Source organism: Muscardinus avellanarius (assembly GCF_963383645.1).
Source record: "Muscardinus avellanarius genome assembly, chromosome: 2".
NCBI classification, from domain to species: domain Eukaryota; kingdom Metazoa; phylum Chordata; class Mammalia; order Rodentia; family Gliridae; genus Muscardinus; species Muscardinus avellanarius.
In genome coordinates this window covers 53,554,905-53,581,457 of record NC_137787.1, presented here as the reverse complement: position 1 = coordinate 53,581,457, position 26,553 = coordinate 53,554,905, and the positions used below count along the sequence as shown (strand labels likewise).

General features: G+C 36.2%; 1 protein-coding gene across 4 annotated transcripts in view; it reads right to left on the bottom strand.

The window, feature by feature from the left end:
• NCKAP1 (NCK associated protein 1) overlaps window positions 1-26,553 on the bottom strand; it is a gene marked incomplete at both ends in the record, with an annotated part of 100,956 nt that overhangs the window by 60,211 nt on the left and 14,192 nt on the right. The window contains 4 exons of one of the 4 annotated variants that reach the window (XM_080688775.1): window positions 11-67; window positions 565-657; window positions 21,746-21,856; window positions 22,939-22,956. In XM_080688775.1, coding sequence (XP_080544901.1) covers window positions 11-67; window positions 565-657; window positions 21,746-21,856; window positions 22,939-22,956 — 279 coding nt within the window. The remainder of the gene's footprint in view (window positions 1-10; window positions 68-564; window positions 658-21,745; window positions 21,857-22,938; window positions 22,957-26,553) is intronic. The other 3 variants (XM_080688777.1, XM_080688774.1, XM_080688776.1) reach the window with 3 other exon arrangements.

Below are 26,553 nucleotides of genomic sequence, written 5' to 3'. Positions count from 1 at the left end.
TGATACTTACAATATCAAAGAAGACTTGGCAAACATCAATAGTATTCAGCAATTCACAAACATGATCCTGAAAAGAAAAGCTTATTTTAATCTTTTCTCTTCACAATTTGATTGTGTATGCACATGTGTGTGCTTCCAAGGATCAAACCAGGGCCTCACACATGCTAGCAAGTGATCTCCCACAGAGCCTCATCTGTAGCCCTATATTAATAGTTTAAAAATTCAGAAAACCAATAAAAGCTAGGAATGGCTGAGCACATTTGGAATCCCAGTACTTGAGAAGCTGACATGGGAGGATTGCAGGTTTGAGGATGGCTTCAGCAGCTTAACATGACCCTATTTAAACATAAAAAATAAAAAGGGCTGGGTTAGCCCAGAGGCAGAACACCCCTGGGTTCAGTCCTTAGTTCCAAAATAACAAAAAAGAGAAAACAAATAAAATATATTTTCAATTTCAGTTCCAGAAAATTCTAATTATATTATCTGTAAGTAACAGAACAATTTATATAATGAACATATTAAATCCACTTCTGAAATATTAACTTTTTATATTAAAATACTTACCTTAAATTCCATAACATCTACAAATGTGAAGTAATATAATGCCAGATTTTTCAGAATCTCTGATTTTTCTTTCTGTAGTTGTGCAAGCTGTTGCTGTAAAAACAAAATTAGAATGTATTTTCATGAAAAAATTAGTATTTAATGTTACTATAAACTACCTTCTTATTGACTGCTATATGGAAGCATAGCTTTTAGAATAATACTGCTAAATGACTAAGGCTTTTTTTAAAAAAAACCAAAGTACAGGAGACAGCAACTGCTAATAGTAATCAGCAACTGATAGTGTGAGGCTATAAAACAAGTCAAAGCAGATTAGTATCAAATTGCACCACTATTAAGGAAAATTGGAAAATGTTAGGAAAAAACAATTATCAAATGAACTCTTCAAAGAAAATTTAAAAAATAAGTCATGAGCATGATCACATTACTAGAAGTGGGAGAAAAGAAGGTGAAAAACATTACGACTTCCACTACAAAAAACAATAATGCTATATAAATTTGGAACTTACCAAAAAGAACATCCAGGCAAAGCCACGTTACGCATGCAAAATAAAATGTAGATACAAACATAAAATACAGTAACGGTTCCCTGACCAGATCCACAAAACACAATAATATATTCAACAAAAGCAAAAACCACAACAACAAAAAAAGAAATGAGAAAGAAGCAAAACTAGAGTTAAGATATGAAAGAGAGAAATGTGAAAGACAAATATTATTTCAATCAACTATATAATTAAAATTTTAAATCTTAGTATTTCTTTAAAATAAACTATTAATATGATTTTTGAAATAATCTAATAGTAGTCCTTTATAATAGGACTGCCAGAATTTCAATAAACTATCCAAAACCATGATATAATTAAAATTTTAAATCTTAGTATTTCTTTAAAATAAACTATTAATATGATTTTTGAAATAATCTAATAGTAGTCCTTTATAATAGGACTGCCAGAATTTCAATAAACTATCCAAAACCATGATATCCTGGGTATAGTCTATCAAACAGTAGTTTCCACATTATTTAGGACTTCATCAAAAAAGAGAAATGGCTCTCACCTGCCTAAAAATCTGCTAAATAAAATGTCCTCTTTTAACAAGATATACCCAAGTGATCTAACACACAAAATGTCTGAGAAGCATTTACAAAGAACATGAGATACCTAGAAAATATGAGAAACTACTTCAAAGTATCAAAACTTGCTATAAAGCCCGCACTTTCCCTAATGGAAATGTCAAAATCCCACCACTTAACAAATATTGAAACCTCGCTTCTCCTAAATCACTACTTAAATGCTAATCCCATTTTCAATAAACTATTCCTGCTTGAACTTCTTCCCTGATTACAACCATTTCTCTCCACTAAATACGTATAATTTCTAATAGCAGTTATCACCTTTTAATCACAGCTATCTCCAATATTACAAAACAATGTAGCAGCCTAGAGTTTTAATTTCCTCAGTCCGTATCATACAACTCCTATTATAAAGGATCCAATATAAACATCTATTAGATGGGGATAATGCACATTTTGCATTTATAAATCAATGTCAGATGACATATTTTGGTAGGTATGGCTAAGTAAGATAACATCTCAGAGCTTTAAGCTTCCTTATCATCAAATGGGAGCCAATGTGGAAAATTAACGAAGGTAAGGTAATGAGAACATATAACAATGCCTGGGATACAGAAATTGTGCAGTTAATGTTAGGTGAATAATAAAAGGTGTGTAGATTACTTCTTCAAAATAATCAAAAATAGCTGGGCATGGTGGCACAGGCTAGTAATCTCCGCGCTTGGGAGGTGGAGACAGGAGGATCAAGCAGGTTCAAAGCCAGCTGTACTGGCTTAAGAGACCCTGTTCCCAAATGAAAAGTATTAAAAAATAGGTTTGGGAGTGTAGCCCGGAGGTAGAAGGACTTCCAGGAAACCCAGTACCACCAAAAATAAATAAATAAATAAATAAATAATAAATATAAAAAATAAAACTTTTAAATCTCCTCCTCCTCCTTCTCCTTCTTCGCGATACTAGGGATGGAACCCAGATGCATTCTACCTCCGAGCTATATCCCTAACCCTATTTCTAATTTTTTAAATTTTATTTATTTTATTTTATTTTATTTTGCGGGTTTGGGGATGGAACCCAGGGGCATTTGACTTCTGAGCTACACCCCCTGCCCTACTTTTTATTCTTTATTTTGAAACCGGGTCTCACTGAGTTGCAGAGGGCCTCACAAAGTAGCTGAGGGTGTCCGCGAACCCTGGTCCTCCAGGTCTCAGCCTCCCGAATGCTGGGATTACAAGTGTGTGCCACCACGCCCAGCTTAATTTTTTTTATTTTTGAAACAGGGTCTCACTGAGCTGCAAAGGATCTAAGTGGCTGAGGCTGTTGAAAAACCAAAATCCTCCTATCCCAGCCTCCAGAATGCTGAGATTACGAGTGTGCACCACCACAGCCAGCTTCTATAGTACTTCTAATAAGAGCAAATATTTACATAGCACCCACTAAGTGTCAGGCACTATTTTAAATATTTTTCAAGTATCTCATACAATCCTCTTAACATCCTATGCAGTAGTGAAAATAAACTCCATAAAGACCTGCATGAAAGAGGTCAACAACCACAATTGTCAAGCTTCAACTACAAGAAAAAAAGGCAGGAGTGTTGGGGGAGAGCTCCATTTAGTTCTTAAAGGAGAGTAGATGCTACCAAAAGTATGAATTTCAGATTCAACGTCCAGAAAAAAAAAAAGCTATCTTAATTCAACATCTCATTGTTCTTAGTAAATAAAAATAAAATAATTTTAAAACATAGATCAAAAGTAAATTGTTTGATGTTATACAATAGAACCTTTAGAAAGTACAATTTTGAAAATATTGATTCTATTCACTAATACTTTAAAAGTATATTCATGTGATAACACAAAAATTTTGGTGAAATGTTTATATGATGCTTTCATCAAGATTTCTAGCTAGTGATCATTATTCTTAATATTCAAGAAAAATGTGGAAAAACTGAAAGTAAAGAAGGTAGGCATCAAACATGCAAACTGCAAAGATAGCATCTCTGCACTGGAAACTATTAGTAATTAATGCTTTGCTCAATTAGATAACATTTTCAAGCTGCGCAGGCACAATGGCACACTGGGCAGCTGAGACAGGAGGCCTGTAGGTTCTAGGCCAATCTCAGCAACGTATCAAGACCATGTTTCTGGGTATGTAGCTCAAAGTAGAATACCAAATACTCCTAATACCAAAAAAAGGAAGGAAGGAAGGAAGGAAGGAAGGGAGGGAGGGAGGGAGGGAGAAGGGGAGGGCAGGGCACTTTTCACTCAAAAAATAAGTATCTAAAATAATTTCTTTCAAAGAAAATGCACTGGCAAGCCGAGCGTGGTGGCACACGCTTGTAATCCCAGCATTCAGGAGGCTGAGACGGGAGGATGACGGTTCTCGGACAGCCTCAGCTATTTAGTAAGGCCCTCTGTAACTTAGTGAGACCCTGTTTCAAAATAAAGAATAAAAAATAGGGCAGGGGGTGTAGCTCGGAGGTCAAATGCCTCTGGGTTCCATCCCCACACCCCTCAAAAAAAAAAAAAAAGAAAGAAAAGAAAATGCACTGGCAGATTACTATGAAGAATCAATGCCTAGCAGATCTAACTCACTTTCAATACAAAGAAATGTAGCTAGAGTTTTTTATGTACCCATTTCAACCATTACCTTCATTCATTATTGAAACTTTTTTCTAACAAATTTAACAAATTATTATTTTTCTCTCTCTCTCTCTGTGTGACGATTGAAAAGGGGGCATATGAGAACTCTTTACTATTTTTGTTAAATTTTCTGTAAGTCTAGTATTATTCCAAAATACTGTGTGTGTGTGTGTGTGTGTGTGTGTGTGTGTGTGTGTGTGTGTTTAAACTCCAATGGCTTCTCACCACATTAGAATAAAACAGGAAGTCCTGACCAGTGCCTCAAAATACAATCTAGACAGGAGCCGTGGCCTCATCTTCTCCTGTGAGCCTCCACTCAGGAGCTGTCACACTGTCTTCCTGCCTGATGCTAACCTCAGGCTTTGCACTTGTTCTTCCTCATGTCTGGAATGTTCCTCTTCTCAGCACAGCTCACTCCATCTCACTTTTCTTCAGCAAGGCTATAATTAAGTACACTTATCTAAAATAATCTCCTCTGCCCCATTATTTTCTAGCTTCTTTTCTTGCTCCCGACTTCTTCCTACCACTTATTTCCAAATGAAAGTATTTATTTATTCACTTTACTTGTTTTCTAACATTCCAATTTGAATTTAAACTCCCTAAGAGCAAAGAGTCTGTATTATTTCCTAATGGTGGTACATAGTAGGCACACTATAAACAAATAAATAAATGGTCAAGTTTCTCAACATAAAAATCATGAAGTCCTAATTTTAAAAATTTCAAACCATTCATGGCGGTACATGCCTATATCCCAGTACTTGGGAAGCTGAGACAGGAGGATCACAGATTTGAGGCCAGTCTCAGCAACTTAGTGAAGCCTGAAGCCTTGTCAACTTACTGAGATCCTGTTTCAAAATAAAAAGACAGGGCTGAGGGTACAGCTCAGAGACAGAATGTCCCTGGACTTGATCCCCAGTACCACAAAAGAAAAAAAAGAAAAGAAAAAAAACCCCACTGCTGACAAATTCAATATGGGGTATAAACTCATATCCAACTGAGTTTCTGTATGCTATCACAGAGCAGTAACTTACTCCCTTGAATAAGCCTCCAAAGTTGGACAAAATATTTCATGTCATCCTAGAATAGGAAACCATAAAAGAGAAATGAAAAGCAACTAAAATTATGTATGTATATAAAATAAATCTCCTAAAGTTAACTAAAAATCCAAATTAATACAAAGATTAGTCGCTTTTGTGTGTATGTGATTCTATAGATGGAACCCAGGGGCATTCTACCTCCCAGCTACACCCTCAGCCCTATTTTTGTTCTTTATTATTATTCTTTATTATTTGAAACAGGGTCTCACTGAGTTGCAAAGGGCCTCACGAAGTAGCTGAGGCTGGTCGCAAACCTCAATCTTCAGGTCTCAGCCTCCCAAATGCTGGGATCACACGTGTATGCAAACCACGCCTGGTAATTAGTCATTTTTTAATAAGGATTACAGAATCCTGTTTAAATCCTTTCTCAAATTTTCCTTTTGTCATATACAAAAATAATTCTACTAGCAGTAAATATTTTGGAAACACATCTTCCTGAGCAAATAAATAAACTTTGGGGAAAAGTATCCTAAGTCTAACCTAGGTAATAAAATGTGCCACTAAGCCGGGTTTGGTAGGGCACACTTGGAATTTCAGCATTTGGGAGGATGAGACTGAAGGATCCCGGTTCCAGGACAGCCTCAGCTACTTAGTGAGGTCCTTTGCAATTCAGTGAGACTCTGTTTCAAAATAAAGAATAAAAGCCAGGCGTGGTGGCACATTCTTGTAATCCCAGAGCTTGGGAGGCTGAGACAGGAGGATCACACAGGTTCAAAGCCAGCCTCAGCTACTTAGTGAGGCTCTCAGCAACTTAATGAGACCGTTTCCAAATTAAGTATAAAAGAAGTCTGGGAGTATAGCCCTGAGGTAAAAAAAGCTCCTGGGTTCTACCTCCAGTACAGGAAGGAAGGAAGGAAGGAAGGAAGGAAGGAAGGAAGATGTAGCTCAGAGGTAGAAAACAAGATGCACCACTAAATTTAATTTTACAACTACTTTTCAAGGTACATCTTTTTATTTTGATAAAATATACATAACATAGAATTTATCATCTTAACCCGTTTTTTAAAGTATGCAGTTCTATGGCATCAAGTACACTTGCACTGCTGTACAAACATCACTACCATCCATCTCTAGAATTTTTTCACCTTCTCAATCAAGTACAGTTTAATCATAATTTTTTTTTAATTTTATTTTATTGGTGCACTGTATTCATACATCATAGTGGGATACAAACGTTTGTAGACATACATGCACACATCGCCCAGTCAGCCCCCACCCGATCCCCACCCCATTCTCTCCCCATCCCTCCTTCCCATGCTTGGCTTAGTGGTTGACATCTAGTATTATAGCAATTTATCAAAAATTAAAAATGATAATCTCACATAACAGTTTCATTTGTCTGATACCAAGCGTTTGATGATATAAAGATAGCATTTCAATATTTCTTTTTGCTTTCTTTCTTACTAGAGCATATTTTTTTCTGTTTTTTAGGTGAAACTATCATATATTTATATATTTATTTTTCAGAAAAAAATCTATCCTAATATGGAGTATGAATTCTAGATACCCAAAACGATCTTGAAAAAGAACAAAGCTAGCAGATATATATTTTCTGATTTCAAACCATATAAAGCTACAATAATTGAAACAGTGTAGTACTGTTCTAAAGGCAGATATATAGACCATTGGAGTTAAATACAAGCCTAGAGCTAAATTCTTCCCTATATTGTCAAGTTATTTTTGACAAGGTTTCCACGAACATTTGGTGGTGGAAATAATAATCTTTTAACTAAATATTGTTGAAAAATAATAATTACATGGAAAAGAATAAAATTGGACCTTTACCTAATCCCACATACAAGTATTAACTCAAAATAGATAAAAGACCTAAATATAAATCTTAAGACTATAAACTTTTAGGAGAAAATCTGGGTCATAAAACCTCACAACATTGAAATTGGCAGTGATTTCTTGGATATGATTTCAATGGCACATGCAACAGAAGAATATACAAACTCCCTAAAAAATAAAAGAAAATATTGTATATCCAAAGACAATGTAAACAGAGTTAAAAGTTACTAATAGAATTGGATAAAATATTTCCAAATGCTATATCTGAAGGTATATTAATATTCCAACTAGAAATCCTAAAAATTAACAACAATAAAGGCAAACAATACAACTTAGAGATAGGTAAAAGACTAACATAAATAATGAACCTCCACAGATAACCAATCTTAGTTGTCTGTTGGATGGAAACTCTTGTTTCTCTGGTTCTGGTGTGTGTTACCTATTTCTTCTTTGTAGTTAATCTCTTTAAGTACCTTCTCTAGTGCTGGTTTTGAAGACATAAATTCCTTCAGTTTCTGTTTGTCATGGAAGCTTCTTATTTTTCCATCTAATTTGATAGAAAGTTTTGCTGGGTAGGAAATTTTTGGCTGGAAGTTGTTTTCTTTCAGAGTTTGGAATATGTTACTCCAAGCCCTTCTGGCTCTCATGACTTGGTTTGGGAAGTCTGGAGTGATTCTAATTGGTTTGCCTCTGAATGTCAGTTGGCCCTTTGTTTTTGTTGCCTTTAAGATTCTCTGCTTGGCTTCCACATTGGTCATTTTGACAATTATATGGCGTGGGGATCCTCTTCTCCGATCCTGTCTAAAGGGAGTTCTATAAGTTTCCTGGATCTGTGTATCAACCTCTTGCTCTATATTTGGAAAATTTTCTGCTATTACTTCCTTGAAGAGATTGTTGATCCCTTTGGTATCACTTTCTTTTCCCTCCTCTATTCCAATTATTCTTAGGTTAGCTCTCTTAAGATGGGCCCATATTTCTTCAATGTCAGATTCCTGCTGTTGGAAATTTTTTTCTAGATTAGAAACTATGCATTCATTTTTGGATTGCTCATCTTCTAAGAGTGAGATTCTGTTCTCCAAGTGTTCTAATCGGTTGTTTGTGCTTTGAATTGAGGCCTTTACTTCATTAATTGCATCCTTTATCTCTTTTTGGCTCTCTCTGAGTTCTTTTCGAAGCACCTCTATTATTTCTACAGTTATTTTCCTGATTTGATCTTCTAGAAATCTCTGATTTTCTGTTTTATCAGGTTCTGATGTTGTGGGGTTGTGGGCATTCATTACTCCAGTGTTATTCCTCTTTCCCATGATTTTGGAGGTTTGTGCCTTCTCTGGGTTCTTCCCTTGGGTCACTATGGCTTCACTTAAGGTGCTCTGGATCTCGAGTCTGTATTATCTCAGACCCCACTACTTCTTTACTGTGTTGTATCACAGAGTCTCCGACCCAGGGAGTCGATAGAGGCTGCTTTAAACTATGGGGGGTGCCAGGTTGCACGTTCTCCTATGGTGTGATATCTCTGCCACCACCACTCCCTCACTGGGTCAAGTCCCAGGAGGCACAATACTGCTATTTCTCCTCTGTGGCCCGCAATTTGACTCACTGTTCTTGAGTACGCAGATGTAGCTGTACTGGACTCAGTGAATTCACTGCTGCTGCCGCCGCCGGTGGCAATATGGCGCCTCTGCCACGCCCTCGGCCATGAGGTTGGCGTATTTTTTCTTCTCTGGTTTTGTTTTCCACTCTTAATCCCTGCAGCGTGTGCTGAGCTCAGCCACTGGGAGCTTTAAATGCTGTCTGCGCCGAAAGATCCCGCCTGGCTGTTCCGCAGCGGCTCACCTGGCTTGCTGTAGCCGTCTGTTGAGTTCGCCGCTGCCGCCGGCAGTATGGCGCTGCTGCCGCCAGCAGTATGGCGCTGCTGCCGCGTCCTCGGGCGCGTGTGTCTCCTCTGTGGCCCTGAGCTCTGTTCTCAGTCCGCTTTCTCTCTGGAGCCTGGTGGTTTTTTTTGTTTTTCTGGTGATGGTGTTTTCTGGCTATGAAAGGCGCTCTTTTTGTGGTAATGGAGATTGGTTGTTAGCGGGACTCTTAAGCCCCGCTTTTCTCGGTCGCCATCTTCCCAGACCCCTAATCATAATTTTTTTGGTACACTAGGAAAAAGTAAGAACAATTTAAGTTTCGACCGGGCAGGGTGGTGCACACCTATAATCCCAGTACCTGGGAGGCTGAGACAGGAGTACTGCAGGTTCAAAGACAGTCTCAGCAACTGAGCAAGGCCCTCAGCAATCTAGTGACATCCTGTTTCAAACTAAAAATAAAATAGGTCTAGTGGTGTACCTAGAGGTAAAATGCCCCTAGGTTCAATCCTCAGTACCAAAATCAAACAAAAAAAAAAAACCCAAGTCTATTAGATTTCAGGCTTGAAACCTCTTCGATGTTCAAGACACCACACAATAAAATGAAAGCACTGTAAAAGCAAAGCTAAAGATGTTTTCTTCTTAGAAAATACTTGTATTTATTTGTGTGTGTGTGTGGGGGGTGTACTGGGAGTGGAACCCAGGGGCTTTTCTACTTCTGGGCTATACTCCCAGACCTATTTTATACTTTATTTGGAAAGAGGGTCTCACTAAGTTGCTGAGAGCCTAAGGAGCTGAGGTTGGCTGAAAACCTTTACAATCCTCCTATCTCGGCCTCCCAAGCACTGGGATTGCAAGCCTATGCCACCACACCCAGCTAAACATTTGTATTTATAGTCGAAACATACCGAGACTTGTACAAACTTTTCCAATTCAATTCCAATTTTGTATATTAAAAAGACGTTTTCAAAGTTACTGTGCTAGTCATTTTTTAAATAATTATAAAAAGTCAATTCATTCTGAAAAGGAACTAAAAGTCAAAAAAATCAATAGAGACATAAAAGTATGTCCATGTCTCCTTGAAATAAAATTTTATTTCTCCTTCCATTCAAACCTGCCTGTGACTTCCTTTGACCAATTAAAAGTAGCAGAAGTGGCACGGTGTCATTTATAAAGCTAGGGCTTTACTTAACAGACCTTACACCTTCTGATTTTGCTCTTTTGAGATATGGTTCTCAAGGTATGTGAGGAAGCCTGCAACATCTTTCCAAAGAAAGAGAGGTTCAACATATCTGCTGACCCAGTTGGCTCATCTACTAGCAGACCTACCAGATGAGTGCAACTATAACCTAGAGCTAGTGAGACCAACAGAGAAACTAGTCAGGCAGCCCCAGAATCACTAAGTTAAAATAAGCTATTGTTGGTCTTCAGCCAACATGTTTTATAGTAATCTGTTAGGCAGCAATAGGTAATTGTAAATAATGATTACTATAAAGCTCAGTAATGAAATAACCTCTACTTCACTACCTGAGCACATTAATTTGTCTTAGGTAAAAATCTTGGTAATTTAATGGTAAAACTAAAGCAAGCCAAAGAAATTAATTTTACCCTAAGTATTAGAAAAATCACAAATTATATTCCCTACTGAAATAAAGATGGTCAGGTGTAATATTTTTGCATAAAAGACATCACATCATATTAAGGATGACACAACTTACTTCATTTAATGACACCCCCTCCCCCCAGTCTGTCTCTCTCTTGCAGTGCTGGGGATTGAGCCGAGGAGTTTTCTATCTTCGAGCTTCTCTCTCTCTCTTTCTCTCTCTCTCTCTCTCTCTGTCTCTGTCTGTCTCTCTCTTGCAGTGCTGGGGATTGAGCCGAGGAGTTTTCTATCTTCGAGCTACACCCCAACCCATTATTTATTTATGTGGTACTGGGGGTGGAACCCCAGGGCATTCCACCTCCAAGTTATTTCCCCAGCCCTATTTTTTATTCTTTATTTTGAAACAGGGTCTCACTAAATTGTAGAGGGCCTCATTAAGTAGCTGAGACTGTCTGGGAACCAGTGATCCTCCTATCTCAGCCTCCTAAATTCTGGGATTACAAGTGTGTGCCACCACGCACCATTTTCCATTACAAAAGTATAAACATAAATAAGCTAGTCCCCTTACATTTAATGATAATAATTTAAATTATGTGCTTACTCTGCTTTCATAACCTGAAGACAGCAGACATCAATCAAACTTTTTTACTGATTAGATGCCATCTTTGTAATCAATAACTGTATGAAGCTATTTATGTAAAGATTGTAAAAGCTATCATGTTTGTAAACAACATAATTTGGCAACAATAAATAGTCCTTACCTGCTATAATTTTTTAAGGCTTTCTCTTTCAATTATCATTTGTTCCTGATGAGAGCACTTTTTTTTTTTTTTTTTTTTTTTGTGGTGCTAAGGATGGAACCATGGGGCCTTCTACTTCTGGGCCACACTGCTGAGAGCCTTACTAGGTTGCTGAGGATGGCTTTGAACCTGGAATCCTGTCTCTGCCTCTCACGTACTGGGATTACAGGCATGCACCACCACATCTGACTTGAGAGTACACTTTAATGTTAGAAAATAAACTTTGGTTAGAAAATATACCTGTTACAATTCCGAGGTAAACTCAAAAAGTTTGGTCACAGGATCACCAAAAAGTCTCTCTTAATAATCTTCATTTATTAAATACATTTCTTATTGCTCAAATCATTCATTTTTATATAATTTTGGTAAACTTATGGTTATGAAACCATCAACCCCATCCAACTTCAAAATGTTTCCATTATCATCCAAAGTTCCCCTGAATCCATTTATAATTATCCCTGCTCTCATCCTTAGCCCTCGGCAAATACTAATCTGGTTACTCTCTCAATAATCTTTCTAGATCTTCCCTACAGAACAGAGGCACACACTATGCAGAGCTCTTTACATACACCTGGCTTCTTTCACTGTACTAGAACCTCTTTTAGTTGTAGTATTATTTCATAGTTTGTTCCTTTTAATTGCTGAATAGTAGCCAGGTAAAAGTATATGCCACACTTCATTTATCCATTATCAAAAGATGGACATCTAAATTTTTTCCAGTTTGGGGCAATTATGAATAACAAATACTACTGTAAACATATCTTTGGATGGGAACATTTCTTTTCTCTTGGGAAGATTTCTAGGAGTGCAACTGCTTCCTTCCTTAGTTCTTAGCTGTTCTCAGATGTGATTCTGACAAGCAAATGAATGAGAATTGACCTCTAAAGACTTACTGTAATAATATATTATTATTTGGGGGGGTAGTACTGGGGGTGGAACCCAGGAGCTTTTCTACCTCTGGGCTATACTCCCAGACCTATTTTATACTTTATTTGGAAACAGGGTCTCACTAAGTTGCTGAGAGCCTAAGTCAGTAGCTGAGGCTGGCTTTGAACCTGTGCGATCCTCCTGTCTCGGCCTCCCAAACGCTGGGATTACAAGCATGTGCCACCACTCCCGGCTTATTATTTGTGAACAAATATTTCCAGGCATTATAGGAGAAGCTGACAGAAATTATGAATAAAGCACTGACCCTACCCTGAGTTTATAGTGTAGCAAGGAATAAATATGTAAGTAACAAAGGGCACTACCACTTTTTTTTTTTTAGGTAAATATCTGCAGGGCCTGGTAATACATGCCTGTAATCCTAGTACTTCGTAACTTGTAGGTACAAAGCTCAAAAGATGATTGGAAAAACTACACTGATGTATTAACATTCCCTTCAAAACAATGGACCTCATCAACCAATAAAAACAGGAATGGGACAAAAAATTTTTTAAAAACCCTATATAACATTATGATGAAAATTACAGTAAGAAAATCAGAGCTTCTAAGAGCAATGAGGATATTAAGAAATATGGAAAAGTTGAAGGTGGGCCCAGTGCTGAGCGGCACCCATGTATTATTGTTTCTGGTACCTGGATACATAACAGGAATAAGGTTTGTCTTTAAGGCATTTTGACCACTCTCCAGTCTTTCTGGACACTTATTATTCTTGTTAGATTTGGGAGACCAGGTGAGGTGGCATTAGTGGGAGAGTAATTTTCACTCAAACCTCTGCTATCCTGTTTCAATTGTTTGAACTCCAAGAAGCACCTATTATTCATCCTACCATCTTTTTTATTGCCATTCATTGGCTCATGTCCTACCTCCATTCTCACTTATCTTAATTTTTTTATCTTTTTTATTCTGGTTCTGGGTGTTGTACCCTGGGACATTCTACCTCTGAGTTATAACCCCAGTCCCCCCCCCTTTTTTTTTTACAATTTTTAAATTATTTTTTAAACGGTCTCGCTATGTTGCTAAGGCTGGCCTTGAATGTGCAATCCTCCTGTCTCAGCTACCCAAATACTGGGATTACAGTCATGCACCACCACATTCACATCTTAATTCTAATGGTCCATCATTATAATTACTTACTGTCCTTCCCTTCCACTATTACAATTGCCTGATGAACCTTCGGTAGGAGAAATTATATACCTATGCTGACTTGGTCACAATCTGACTTCATAATCAGTGATCATTAACTGAGTACAACACTACTCCAATTTCATTGTCAATTCACCCACTTTCCCAATAATTGTGCCCTTCTCCTATCTCTTAAAAGCTTCAATAATTCTTCACTTTGACACTTCAGGGTAACCTTAGCTTGAGTTCTAGATTCACATAAATAAGTGCCTACTCATTATTTCTACTCAGATTTCCAATAGGACTCTCCAACCTAACACATCCTTTTAAATCAAAATCTTAATTGTGGCCTGCTAACTCCCAGTCAACAGGAATTCGAAGATTGAGTGCATGGTCCAAGAAGACAGATATGTGGGGTACCAGAGAAAAATCTTGTTTTTGTTTTGTTCTATTTCCCCTGGTGGAGACTAGAGGAAGAAAGGAAGGCCATCAAGCTGACAGATTTGGAGACATACATGAAAATACCAGTGTTTGGATTATCAAAGCATTTATCCCAACAGACAACACAGACCTGAAAGGGATAAATTCAGAAAACATTACAGTGGCAAAATCGATGAGCCAACCTGCCGGGCGTGGTGGCGCACGCTTGTAATCCCCACGCTTGGGAGGCAGAGACAGGAGGATCGCGCGGGTTCGAAGCCAGCCGTGCTGGCTTAAAAGAGACCCTGTTTCCAAATAATAAAAAAAAATATAAAAAATAGGTCTGGGACTGTAGCCCAGAGGTAGAAGGGCTTCCAGGAACCCCAGTACCACCAAAAAAAAAAAAAAAAAAAAAAAAATGATGAGCCATAAATGACCAGCTTGATGTTTTATAAAATGGCCAAGGAGATGGTGACAGTTCTAGTTTAGGTGACAAAGTGGATGAGGATGGCTCAAGGGAGAGAACGAAAAGAAAAAACAAAATGAAGGTAAAACATGTGTTTGTTAGATACATATGAAAGCTGGCTGTTTAGCTTGTGGGGTTGTCCAAAGGGTAACTGAAACTTGGTTCCATGGTACCAAAGACAGAACAGAGTGTTATCACTTCACTGTAGCCATAAAATTAAATGTTTTTATACATATGCAGTGCAGGGGTAGAAAGTTGTTTAGAGATAGCCACATTTAAAGTATCACTAGAAAAAAAAAGTCAGGAGAATAGAGCAAAAAGTTAAAGAAGTAATGTAAACAATAGCTTTCAGTCTTAAAGACCAATCTGTGCTAAGTGTTTCAAGAAACACTGAATTGCTCCTTGAGTTAGGTACTATCTTTCTTTTAGACACAAGAAAATTCTGCCTTAGGCCGCCAAATGATTTGGCCAAAGTCCTTCAGCTAATAAGTGGAAAACCAAAATTCAAATTTGGGATCACTGATTCCAAAATCCATCCACTTAACCAGGATACAGCTATCATACTAAAAACCATGAGAAGAAAATAAATGCCAGTTTATAGACCTGCTAAGTAGGAGATTAAGTGTCTTTATCATTCCTTCTAACTCCTTATGAAAGCAAGTGGGTATATATCCAGAGCCTTCCTACATCTAATTCTACATTCTGCCCCTAAAGTACATTTATGTTTTCTGGAAGCTGGGACTCCCATTTTCAGTAATATAATTAATGAGATGTCTTATTTGTATAGCACTACTAAAAAGCACCAACTTTTTTTAGCTGAAATTAACTTTAAAAAATATGAAAAAGTCTAAGTTGGGGTCCTGAAATAAATCTAAGTATTTGAATACAAGTAAAAGTTGGCGAGGTTATAGTATATCAAATGGTGTTATTCATTCATCAAACATTTACTTAAGTGTCTCTTACCTATCAGGTCCTAGGGATAAAATATTATATTTAAAAAAACAGACCCTAATTAACAGAACTTTGAACCAACTTTATTGCTAGTTTTGACAACTGGAATTGCTTTGTATTTCCTATGTACCCATGAAAATCATTAGAAACCTCTGAAAAACAAATTTCATTTGACAGTTATACTTTCAAGATAATGGAAGGTGTTATTAGAGATAAATTATCTCTTGACACAACTCAGAACTGCTTTTTCTTTTCCTTTTTTTTTTTTTTTTTTTTTTTTTTTTTTTTTTTTTTTTTGCGGGTATGGGGATGGAACCCCGGGGTATTCAACCTCCGGGCTATACCCCCTGCCCTATTTTTTATTCTTTTTTTTTTTTGTGTGATACTGGGGTTCCTGGAAGCCCTTCTACCTCCAGTATACACTCCCATGGGCTACGCTCCCAGACCTATTTTTTTTTTAACATTTTTATGTGGAAACAGAGTCTCTTAAGCCAGAGAGGCTGGCTCCAAACCAGCACGATCCTCCTGTCTCCGCCTCCCAAGCCTGGGGATTACAAGCATGTGCCACCACGCCCGGCCTTTATTCTTTATTTTGAAACCGGGTCTCACTGAGTTCCAGAGGGCCTCACTAAGTAGCTGAGGCTGTCCGCGAACTGCAATCCTCTGATCTAAGCCTCCCGAATGCTGGGATTACAAGCGTATGCCACCACACCTGACTCAGAAATGCTTTCTGTAACCTGAAATTAAAGAAATCTATTAAGACATAGCCTGGTACACATTAGACAGAAAATAAGTGGTTGATAAAATGATGAAATTGGTCTGGCTTTTGTTTCACATTTCATCAAGCTACTTTGAAGCATGGGCCATTTAGTTTAACATCATCGCCAAGAAAAGAACCTTACACCTTGGTACAAAATTTTGCTAAATACAGATTATAAATGACCACAAAAGGGCATGAATGAGACAATAAAAATGACTCCTGAGAGTCCAACAGCATCACTATTTAGCTACATAATACACCAATCCTTCCATCTGTCAGAAAAGCCCTCCCTCAAAATATTTCAGATAGATATGTGTTCACATCTTCTAGTGAAATAAAAAGGTATGGGATGAGAAAAGTTCCTCAGACCATCAAAAGCTAATACATTTTTGGATACAAATATAAAAATAACCTTCATGTAAGAACCTATCTTAGAATCTTAGTATTTTAATGAGTGCCTCTTCTGAAATTAGGGACAAGATAAACATCTAAATCAGGAATTAGCCGGGCGTGGTGGCACATACTTGTAATCCCAGCATTCAGGAGGCTGAGACCGGAGGATCGCAGTTCACAGACAGCCTCAGCCACTTAGTGAGGCCTCTGCAACTTAGTGAGAACCTGTTTCAAAATAAAGAATAAAAAATAGGGCAGGGGGGTGTAGCTTGGAGGTTGAATGCCCCTGGGTTCCATTCCCAGACCCACACACACAAAAAAAAGTAAATAAATGAAAATAAAATGGGAATTAACCAAAATGGTGCCAACCTTGAGGAAATAAATGTAATAAATTCTGTGACACAAAGACTATGATATCAATACCATTTCTATAGTGCACTTTGGAGCCAGAAAGCTGCACCCTACTATCAATCCCAGATGCTATTTGTCCTTCCAAGTCCTACACCTCTATTAACTCATTCTATGAAGTTAAAAATTAATAATAAAACTAAACTCCCCATTTCTCATTTCCTAACTCAAAGCAGGCTAGGAACCTCTAATAGTTCAGGAGACTCAGATCAAAACCAAAATCCTAAATCTCACAAATATCCAGTACCTAGTACTTCAGCAGATAGAAATACTACAAAGGCTATATGACAAAATTCAGGTTTTGCAAACAATGAATAAATTCTATAAGACAGGCATGGTGGCGTACGCTTGTAATCTCAGCATTCAGGAGGCTGAGACAGGAGGATCTCTGTTCATAGACAGCCTCAGCTACTACTTAGTGAGGCTCTTTGCAACTCAATAAGTCCCTGTTTCAAAATAAAGAATAAAAAATAGGGCTGGGGTGTAGCTCAGATGGTAGAGCATCTCTGAGTTCCATCCCCAGTACCGAAAAAAAAAAAAAAAAAACCCTAAAAACTAAAATTAAAAACTAAGAAAATTCTACAAGTAGTCATAACATTCAGTAACACTACACAATAAATTTTATAGGTTAAACACAGAATTATACCTAACATAGCAATGTTAATTCCAGGTATATAAGTTCCTAAAAATTAAAATACACATACACACAATAACTTTCATAAAAATGTTCAGAGCACCATATTCATAATAGCCAAGAAAGTAAAAACAACCCAAACATCCATCAACTCTTGAGTGGATAAATAAAACGAAATTACATCCATAGAGAGGAATAATTGAAGTAATGACCATGCTACAACTTTTACAAACCTTGAAAACATTATATGACAGAAGCCAGTCACAATTGATCACATACTATATGATTATATATATATATGCACATATATTAACATATATACACACATACATATGAACATCTCAAGAATAAGGCAGAGACAGAAAGTATACTAGTGTTTTCCCACAGCTAGGGTATTAGCAGGAAATCAGGAGTGAATGCTAATAGGCTCAGAATTTCCTTCTGGGGTGATAATATGTTCTAAAATCAATTGGAATACTGAATATACTAAAAATCACTGAATAGTACCCTCCAAATGGGTGAATGGTATAGCATGGGACTACAATATAAACCACTGAATGGTACACTTAAAATGATACCATAGAGCCAGGTGTGGTAGCGCACGCTTGTAATCCCAGCATTCGGGAGGCTGAGACCAGAGGATCACGGTTTGCTAACAGCCTCGGCTACTTAGTGAGGCCATCCGCAACTTAGCGAGACCCTGTTTCACAATAAAGAATAGAAAATAAGGCAGCGAGTGTAGCTCAGAGGTCAAATGCCCCTGGGTTCCATACCCAGACCGGCAAAAAAAAAAAAAAAAAATACCACAGTATCATTTATATATAAATAAAAGTTTCTATTAAAAATTAATTTGTAGCCAGGCATAATAGCATAATCCTGGTACTTGGGATGCTAAGACAGAAGGATCACAGGTTCATGGCCAGCCTCAGCAACTTAGGGAGGCCCTCTACTTAGGGAGATCCAGTCTCAAAGTAAAAACTAAAACAGAGCTGGGGTTGTGGCTCAAAGGCAGAATATGTTCCTGTTTCAATCCTCAGTACCATCAAAGAAAAAAAATTTAATTTTATGGGTCAAAAGTTGAAAGTGATATAAAACTATTAAAGAACAAAAAAGCACACCATCATTACTATACAAGTTTGCTAAATACATCAAGAGCAGCAAAGATTCTTAATCAGCCCTTTATCAAAAAAATCTGCTGTTAATAAATCAGCTCTTCGTAAATTTCTCTTTTGAGTGTGTGTGTGGTACTGAGGATTGAACCCAAGGGCATTCTACATCCAAGCTACACTCACAGCCCTATTTTTTATTCTTTATTTTGAAACAGGGTCTCAGTAAGTTGCAAAGAACCTAAATAATTGAGGCTGACCACAAACCTGTGTGTGATCCTTCTGTCTTACCCTCCCAAGTAGTGATATTACAAGTGTGCGTCACCATACCCTGCTAGCTTTTGGTAATTTTCTAAGAAAGACATCATTCTCAGCAACTATATATAAAAATTTACACAGAAATATTAAATTTAAGACTTTCTTGAAGAGTTTGTCAGATGGATTCTATAAGTCATAAGGATTCTCACTTAGAATGTATCTCTTAGATAAGCTAGCCAATAAATGTCAGTAAGTAGTGAGTTTCCACACAATGTTTTTAAGAAATGCAGGTTTTGAATCATCCTTTGTGTAATTAATAATTAACTGTAATGCCCTGATTTTAAAACACAATATTCTATAAAGCCAAGACCTCTGTCTGCTATCCTGTACTACCACAATAGACTTTAAAAAAATTATTTAAAAATACCTTTACCTGACTTTTTTTTCTTTCTTTCTTTTTTTTTTTTTAATGGGGCTGGGGATGAAACCCAGGGGCATTCGACCTCCGAGCTACACCCCCTGCCCTATTTCTTATTCTTTATTTTGAAACCGGGTCTCACTGAGTTGCAAAAAGCCTCACTAAGTAGCTGAGGCTGTCTGCGAACCGTGATCCTCCAGTCTCAGCCTCCCGAATGCTGGGATTACAAGTGTGCGCCACCATGCCCAGCTTACCTGACTTATTTTGAACTCTAGCATTGTTAAAATTTTTAAATGTTAAAATTTTTAAACTTTCTTGGTACCTTGTAATTATACATCATAGTGAAGTTCAAATTGATACAAATATATATGTGCACAGTAGTTGGTATGATCCTCTAGATCCCACCCTATTGCCCTCATCCCAGTGTAGGTCACCAAAACTGGTAGTGATATCTTCATATATGGACATCGCATTATTTGAACTGTTTCCTTCATCAATTCTCCTTTTCATGGCATTATTTGAACTGTTTCCTTCATCAATTCTCCTTTTTTCCCTCCTCACCTCTTACCCCCAATCTCCTTCACTCTTCTATAGGTCTCTCTCCTCATTTAACTTAAGTCCCTTTTGTCTCCCATTTTCTCTCTAGTTTCTACATATGAAAGAAAGCATATGGCTCCTGTCTTCATGAGACTTACTTGGCATAATATTCTCTAGTTCCATCCATTTTCCTGCAAATGACATAATTTTGTTGTTCTTTATGGCTGAGTAAAATTTCACTCTGTGTGTGTGTGTGTGTGTGTGTGTGTGTGTGTGTGTGTGTGTGTCTATGTCTATTATACACATAGCACATTTTTCCATCTATTGATGGATACCTAGCTTGATTCCATAATTTGGCTACTGTGAGCTGTGCTGCTATAAACATGGATATGCATGTATCACTATAGTATTCTGACTTTGATTCTTTGGGAAAGATACTAGAGTGGTTTAGCTGGCTCATATAGAGATTCCATTCCTAGTTTATTTTGAAGACTCTCCATACTGAGCTCCATACTGTAAATTAGTGGTTGTACTAATTTACACGCCCTGCAATAGTACGCAAGAATTCTTACTTCCCTAAATCCTCACCAACATTTATTATTGTTTTATTCTTTTTTTTTCAAACAGGGATTGAATCCAGGAGTATTCTACCTCTGAGCTACACTTCCAGCCTTTAAAAAATAAGTAAATAAATAAACAGGGTCTCTATCAGTTGTTGAGACTCTCCCTAAGTTGCTGAGGCTAGCCTCAAACCTGTGGTCCTCTTGTCTCAACCTCCCAAGAACTGGAATTATAGGCTTGTGCTTTTTGTATTTCTGATAACTGTCATCCTAACTGAAGCTAATTAGATGGAATCTCAGTGTAGTTTTGAATTTGCATTTCCTTCAGTGCTAATGATGTTAAATATTTTTTCATATATTTATTGGCCATTTGTATTACTTCTTTTGAGAAGCATCTATTCAATTCAATTGCCCATTTTTTGGCTAGGTTGTTTTTTAGTGTTAAATTTCTCAAATTCTTTGTATATTCTACATATTAGTTCGCTATCAGAGTAGCTACCAAAGATTTTCCCCTATTCTGTAGGCTTTCTTCAGTCTTGCTTCCTTTGATGTGCAGAAGCTTCTAAATTTGATGCTATCTTATTTATTGATTCTCAATTTTATTTCTTGAGCTTACAAGGTCTTAAGGAAGTCTCCACCAATAACTATATGTTGGAGAGCTGGTCCTATCCTTTCTCTATTAATTGCAAAAGTGAAAAAAATAGAAAATGATTCTAAGTCAATAAAATTTATATAAAAATGCCATGGTTAGAGGAAAACTAATTTTCTAAAATCAGTTATTTAAAAAGTTGTTATAAAGAACTACCAAAATATGTAAATTACACCAGTAAGATTCTGAATAGGGCTATACTTAAATATATAAGAAAAAAATATTCTCACATGATTAATAACAAAGGCATAGTAAATATTCTAACCCCATCATATTATATTATTTATTTTCAGAAATGTTTTTGTTAATTATAAGAACTAGACAGCTAATTATCCAAAATAAAAAAAGCTCTGAAGTCATTAATAACTATAAAAGTTTCATTTATGACTATAAGAAAAAAATACACTGCAAGTATTCACATAACTATTTGGGATACTATATACACATCTATTTCTTCTTGTTGCAACTTGAAACAGTGTGTATGAAATTGAGATTTTGTTTTCTGTAATGATATGGCAGTGCAGCTGCAAGTAATTTTTTCAGTTTCAGAGGTAAATACTGTCTTTAAATGTTCTTAACAAATGTATATACTCTGTATATTAAAGTAAAAAGATTTAGATAATAAAGAGTTTCTACAAGCACTCTTCTAACCATTACTTTCCTTACAGATAGCTAAAAACAAGTAAAAGAAAACTAAAGATGACTTACATTGTTGTTTCGGGTTTCTACAGCAGGGAATTTCCTGACTATGAATTTCACAGCGGATTCCAGGTTTTTGTCAATAAGGTAGGATGGCTTGGCCTTGGGATCTCCACATGCCTAAAAAACAACAGTAATAAAAAATGAAATGCATCTTCTTCCTAAAATCAAGGAATAACAGCACATCTGCAATCCGAAATTAGAAAGGTATTTATTGTTTTTGGTGAGCAGGTGATAAAATGAATAGGCAAAGTGCAGGGATTGTCACAGCTGAAATATGCAATGGGAGACAGTACAGAGATGTTCTTCTACTGAAAAAAAAAATGCATGGAAAGTTTCAAAGCAGTTAGCGCAGAACAGCAGTGAAGGAAAAAGCTCAAACCTAAGAAAAAAGAAAACAAAAGAAAAAGAAACAAGAAAAGAAAAAGAAAAATTTTGGGTTTGAGGTAGGATTGTATTCATCTGAAGCTAATAAAACAGTACAAAATTAAATATTAAGTAGAGTACTGGACATGTTTCTAAGTGTTATAAAATACTTAAGTTTAAATGTTTTTTCCAAAATGTTTTCCTCATTCACTCTAAACATTTTAATACAAGAGCCCTAGTTCAAAAGAACTGGAAGCTGCTAAAATTGTCTTTACAGTGCTAAAGTGTGTTGCCTGTTCCTCTGAACATCTGAGTTACAACACTGTTTTCCATTATACCAGCAACACTTCAGACGATGAATCTACATCTGGTCTATGTCTCATAAGCACAGAACAATTGGAAATGTTTACATTTAACCACATCAGCAGCATAGCCTTCTTTGTAAGTGAACTATAAAGCACTATACAAATGTAAGGTATTATAGAAAGAACCTTTACCTGAATTCTTAGCAATATAGAATATAATCTTGAATACTGTTCACTATTTCATTATGTGACATTTAATTAACTGCTTTGCTAGTAAGATGTTATTTCTTAGGGAATTACTAAAATTTTAACATCACTATTTAATTTCATTTTATTCCATTTTTAAAAAGGATATGTTCTTTGAAAAGTTATTTCTGTCTGTCGTGTGTGAGGAAATACAGTATTGCAATTTAATGTCTTTTCATTATTTACTATGGCTATGTTGTGGATTACAGAAAGAGAAGTTATGAAACATGAAACTGATCTGAAAGCGGGCAAGCGGGCAGAGGGAAGGTGAAAAGCTTTGCAAACCTTCCAAACTTGTCCTTGCTGGGGAAGCATTGTAATAAAAAGAGAGAAAATTACGTGTAAACAATGATTGCCAAACTATGACATACTTTTCAGTAGAAACTTATGCACTGAAGACTGAATAACAAAACAAGATCAGAACTATATGGTGCTATAACTTTAAAGGTATATTAAGTAGAGAGTTTTAGTATACAATAGATTTATTGAGTTTATACTATTCATATATAAATACTACTGTGTACGTGTACAACCATGTCAGTATCTTAGTGTTCTTTTCTAAACCAACTTAAATACTAGAAAAAATTAAAAAATAAAAACTACATGCAGCTATAAAAACAGGAGCAAACCATCAGTTAAATTTTACATACCTTAAAAAGAAACGGTAGCCAAGAATAAAAATAAATTGTTATTGGATGACTTTTGCACTTCAGCTCAAATTTTAACTACTTTTCAAATATCACCTAGCTTCCTTCCAAGCCAAAGTATAAAGTACAACATAAACATTCCTATATTTTATAAATGAAAATAGGAATGGGGTAAAAAATCTTAATTCTCAAATATAATTAAACAAAATGAATTTGAAATTGAAAACTGACCAATTAACCAGACACAAGGATGCTATGTAAATCCCATTTCAACATCATAGTATGAGCATATAGCTGACTTTTCCTCAAAGTAGAGAGCATGTCTTTGAATATTATTTCTTATAAATTAACCTTCCAATTTATCTTCTTCTTTTCAAGATATTACATAATAACAAAAAGCTAAGAACACATAACTAAAATTTGCCTAAAAAAATAACCATATTAGGATTTCCTTATAGCAATGATATAATAAAAATTAAGTTTCATAAACATGCCTGAAGTAGCTCAGAATCCTAAAGCAATTATATATTATGTTGTTTATTCATGATATATATTATCTTTCATATTTTACTTAAAAATTCAGCTAGCCATTCTAACAGTGACTGTCAAAAAATAAAAATATAGACTACAACACCAATTCCAATAATCAGAAATTTTACTGTGCAATAATTTAATAAACTAAAGAAATGCATGTATGTGTGTGTGTGTAGAGCTTTCTTATATTGAAAACACAAAGAAAAAAGAAAAACTGAGCATTACATAATGTCCCTTACTTAGAATTGGTTTACCTTTTTATATACTATACTGTCCAGTGGTCTTATCTAAACATACTCTACCAGTGAGGTTAATAACACAAATTTTGAAATAAAACTAGTAGAGTTTCAACCTTTACCACTGACTAGTCATGGGACCTTGAATATATATAACATCTACTTTTAAGTTTCTTCATTTGTAAAATGGGGAGAATCAGTACATACCTCTTAGTCATTATGAGGACATGAAGAGGGTAATTAATCCATGAAGAGCATTTAGCAAAATGGCACAAAAGTGCTCTAAAAATGCTAGCTGTTGTTAATAATAGTTATAATAATGATAATAATATATATCCAAATAAAACTGCATTGTGAATAGTAATCATAATAGTCTTTATCTTAATATGTAAGAACCAGCAATTTAGTGTTAACTTCCTCATGTGTCTAGGATTCCCCCATCAATCAAATATTTCCTTCATTTACTCTAAGCCTAAATATATCATATTTGTTTGACTTATAAAAATAGTTTAGCCTTACAGTTAAGAACATAAGGTTTTGGGAATTGTTTTATTTTCTTTTTTGGTGCTTGGGACTTAACCCAGGGCATCAAGCATGCTAAGTGAGCTGCACCCTGAGCCAAAGACCTTGGGTTGGTTTTTTGGCTTTTTTTGTATGTGATGTCCAGAGCCAAAAGCTAGAAACAATCAAATATCCAACAGTAGGTGACTGGAGGAACATGTGTTTCTGTTTATTTTTGGGTAGTACTGGGGATTGAACCCAAAAGCATTCTACCTCCAAGCTACACCCCCAGCCCTATTTTTTATTATTTTGAAACAGGGCCCCACTAAGTAGCTGAGGCTGGCTGTGAACATACAGTCCTCCTGTCTAAGCCTCCCAAGTACTGGATTTACAAGCGTGAGCCACCACGCCCAGTTAGAACATGTGGGTTTTTTGGGGTTTTTTGCAGGTCTGGGGATGGAACCCAGGGGCATTCTACCTCCGAGCTCCAGCCCCTGCCCTATTTTTTATTCTTTATTTTGAAACCAGGTCTCACTGAGTTGCGGAGGGCCTAACTAAGTAGCTGAGGCTGTCCGAGAACCACGATCCTCCGGTCTCAGCCTCCTGAATGCAGGGATAACAAGCATGCACCACTTCGCCCAGCTAGAACATGTGTTTTTAGGATAGTCTATCCACATTCAAATTCTGGCACCATCATTTAGAGCTGCATAATGATGAGCAAATAATTTTACATCTCTATGCCTCAGTATCTTCATCTATTATATTGCTGAAAGTAATTACAATCTATCCTAATAAGTTTTTCACTCATTATGGTGTGTGTGTGTGTGTGTGTGTGTGTGTGTGTGTGTGAGAGAGAGAGAGAGAGAGAGAGAGAGAGAGAGAGAGAGAGAGAGAGAGAGAGACACAGACTGAGACTTACAAGAGTATCTGGAATACCACGATCATTCAAAAGATGCTAATAGGTTTCATTTTACTTTTTCTACAATAAACTTAGTTGATTTATTTGATTATAAAAGAAACACTTATATGAGGAATATATAGGCAAAAAGGGAAAGGTAAGAGAAAAACCTATGATGTGACAAAGTTCCCATCCACATAATATTCCAGCAAAAGACTATAACTGTAATTCAATTAAGGAGGGTTTTGTATTATACTAAAGCAATGGAGCAAAATTTCAACTAGCCAGAAGTCAATTCATAAAGATTAGTCTTCTTCCCTACCCTCACAAAAAAATTTCACTTCAAGGACAAAGAAATCGTAAGATGACAACTTGCATTTTCCAGAATATAGCCTATTGTTAGCACACATGAAACCGTATCTCATTCTACTACAGCTATATTATACAAAATGAATCCTTTACTATTAAATTATCCTTGAATGAGCAAATTTTTTAAAACTATGTATACTACTATACTTACCAATAAATTTTAGACTAATACATTTCAGAAAGGTTTACAATGAAGACTTGAAAGACTGAATAAAAATATTTTAAAAATTACCAACTAATATTTTTTTAACAATTCTGTTCCTTCCCCACCCCCATCCAAAAGGGAAAAAAAATTAACACAGTGCAAAATTACATTTAAATTCTTAAACTGTATGGCACTACCAAAGATATTTTTTATAGAACTAAAGAAAACAGCCAGGCGAGGTAGCACATGCTTGTAATCCTAGCATTTGGTGACAGGAGGATGGAGGTTCAAGGACAGCCTCAGCTAATACTCAGCTACTACTTAGTGAGCCCCTATGCAAGGCCCTGTTTCAAAATAAAGAATAAAAAATAGGGTTGGGGGTATAGCCCGAGGTAGAATGCCCCTGGGTTCCATACCCCATACCACAAAAGAAAAGAACTAAATAAAACACTATTCACTAAGAATTTCTTTTCAAATGTGCTTCCTCGCTACCTTATTTACTTTTTCTTAATTCAGTATGTTTTTACAATGTATAAGTACTATAATTCCAAATTCCAGATGATCCAAAAT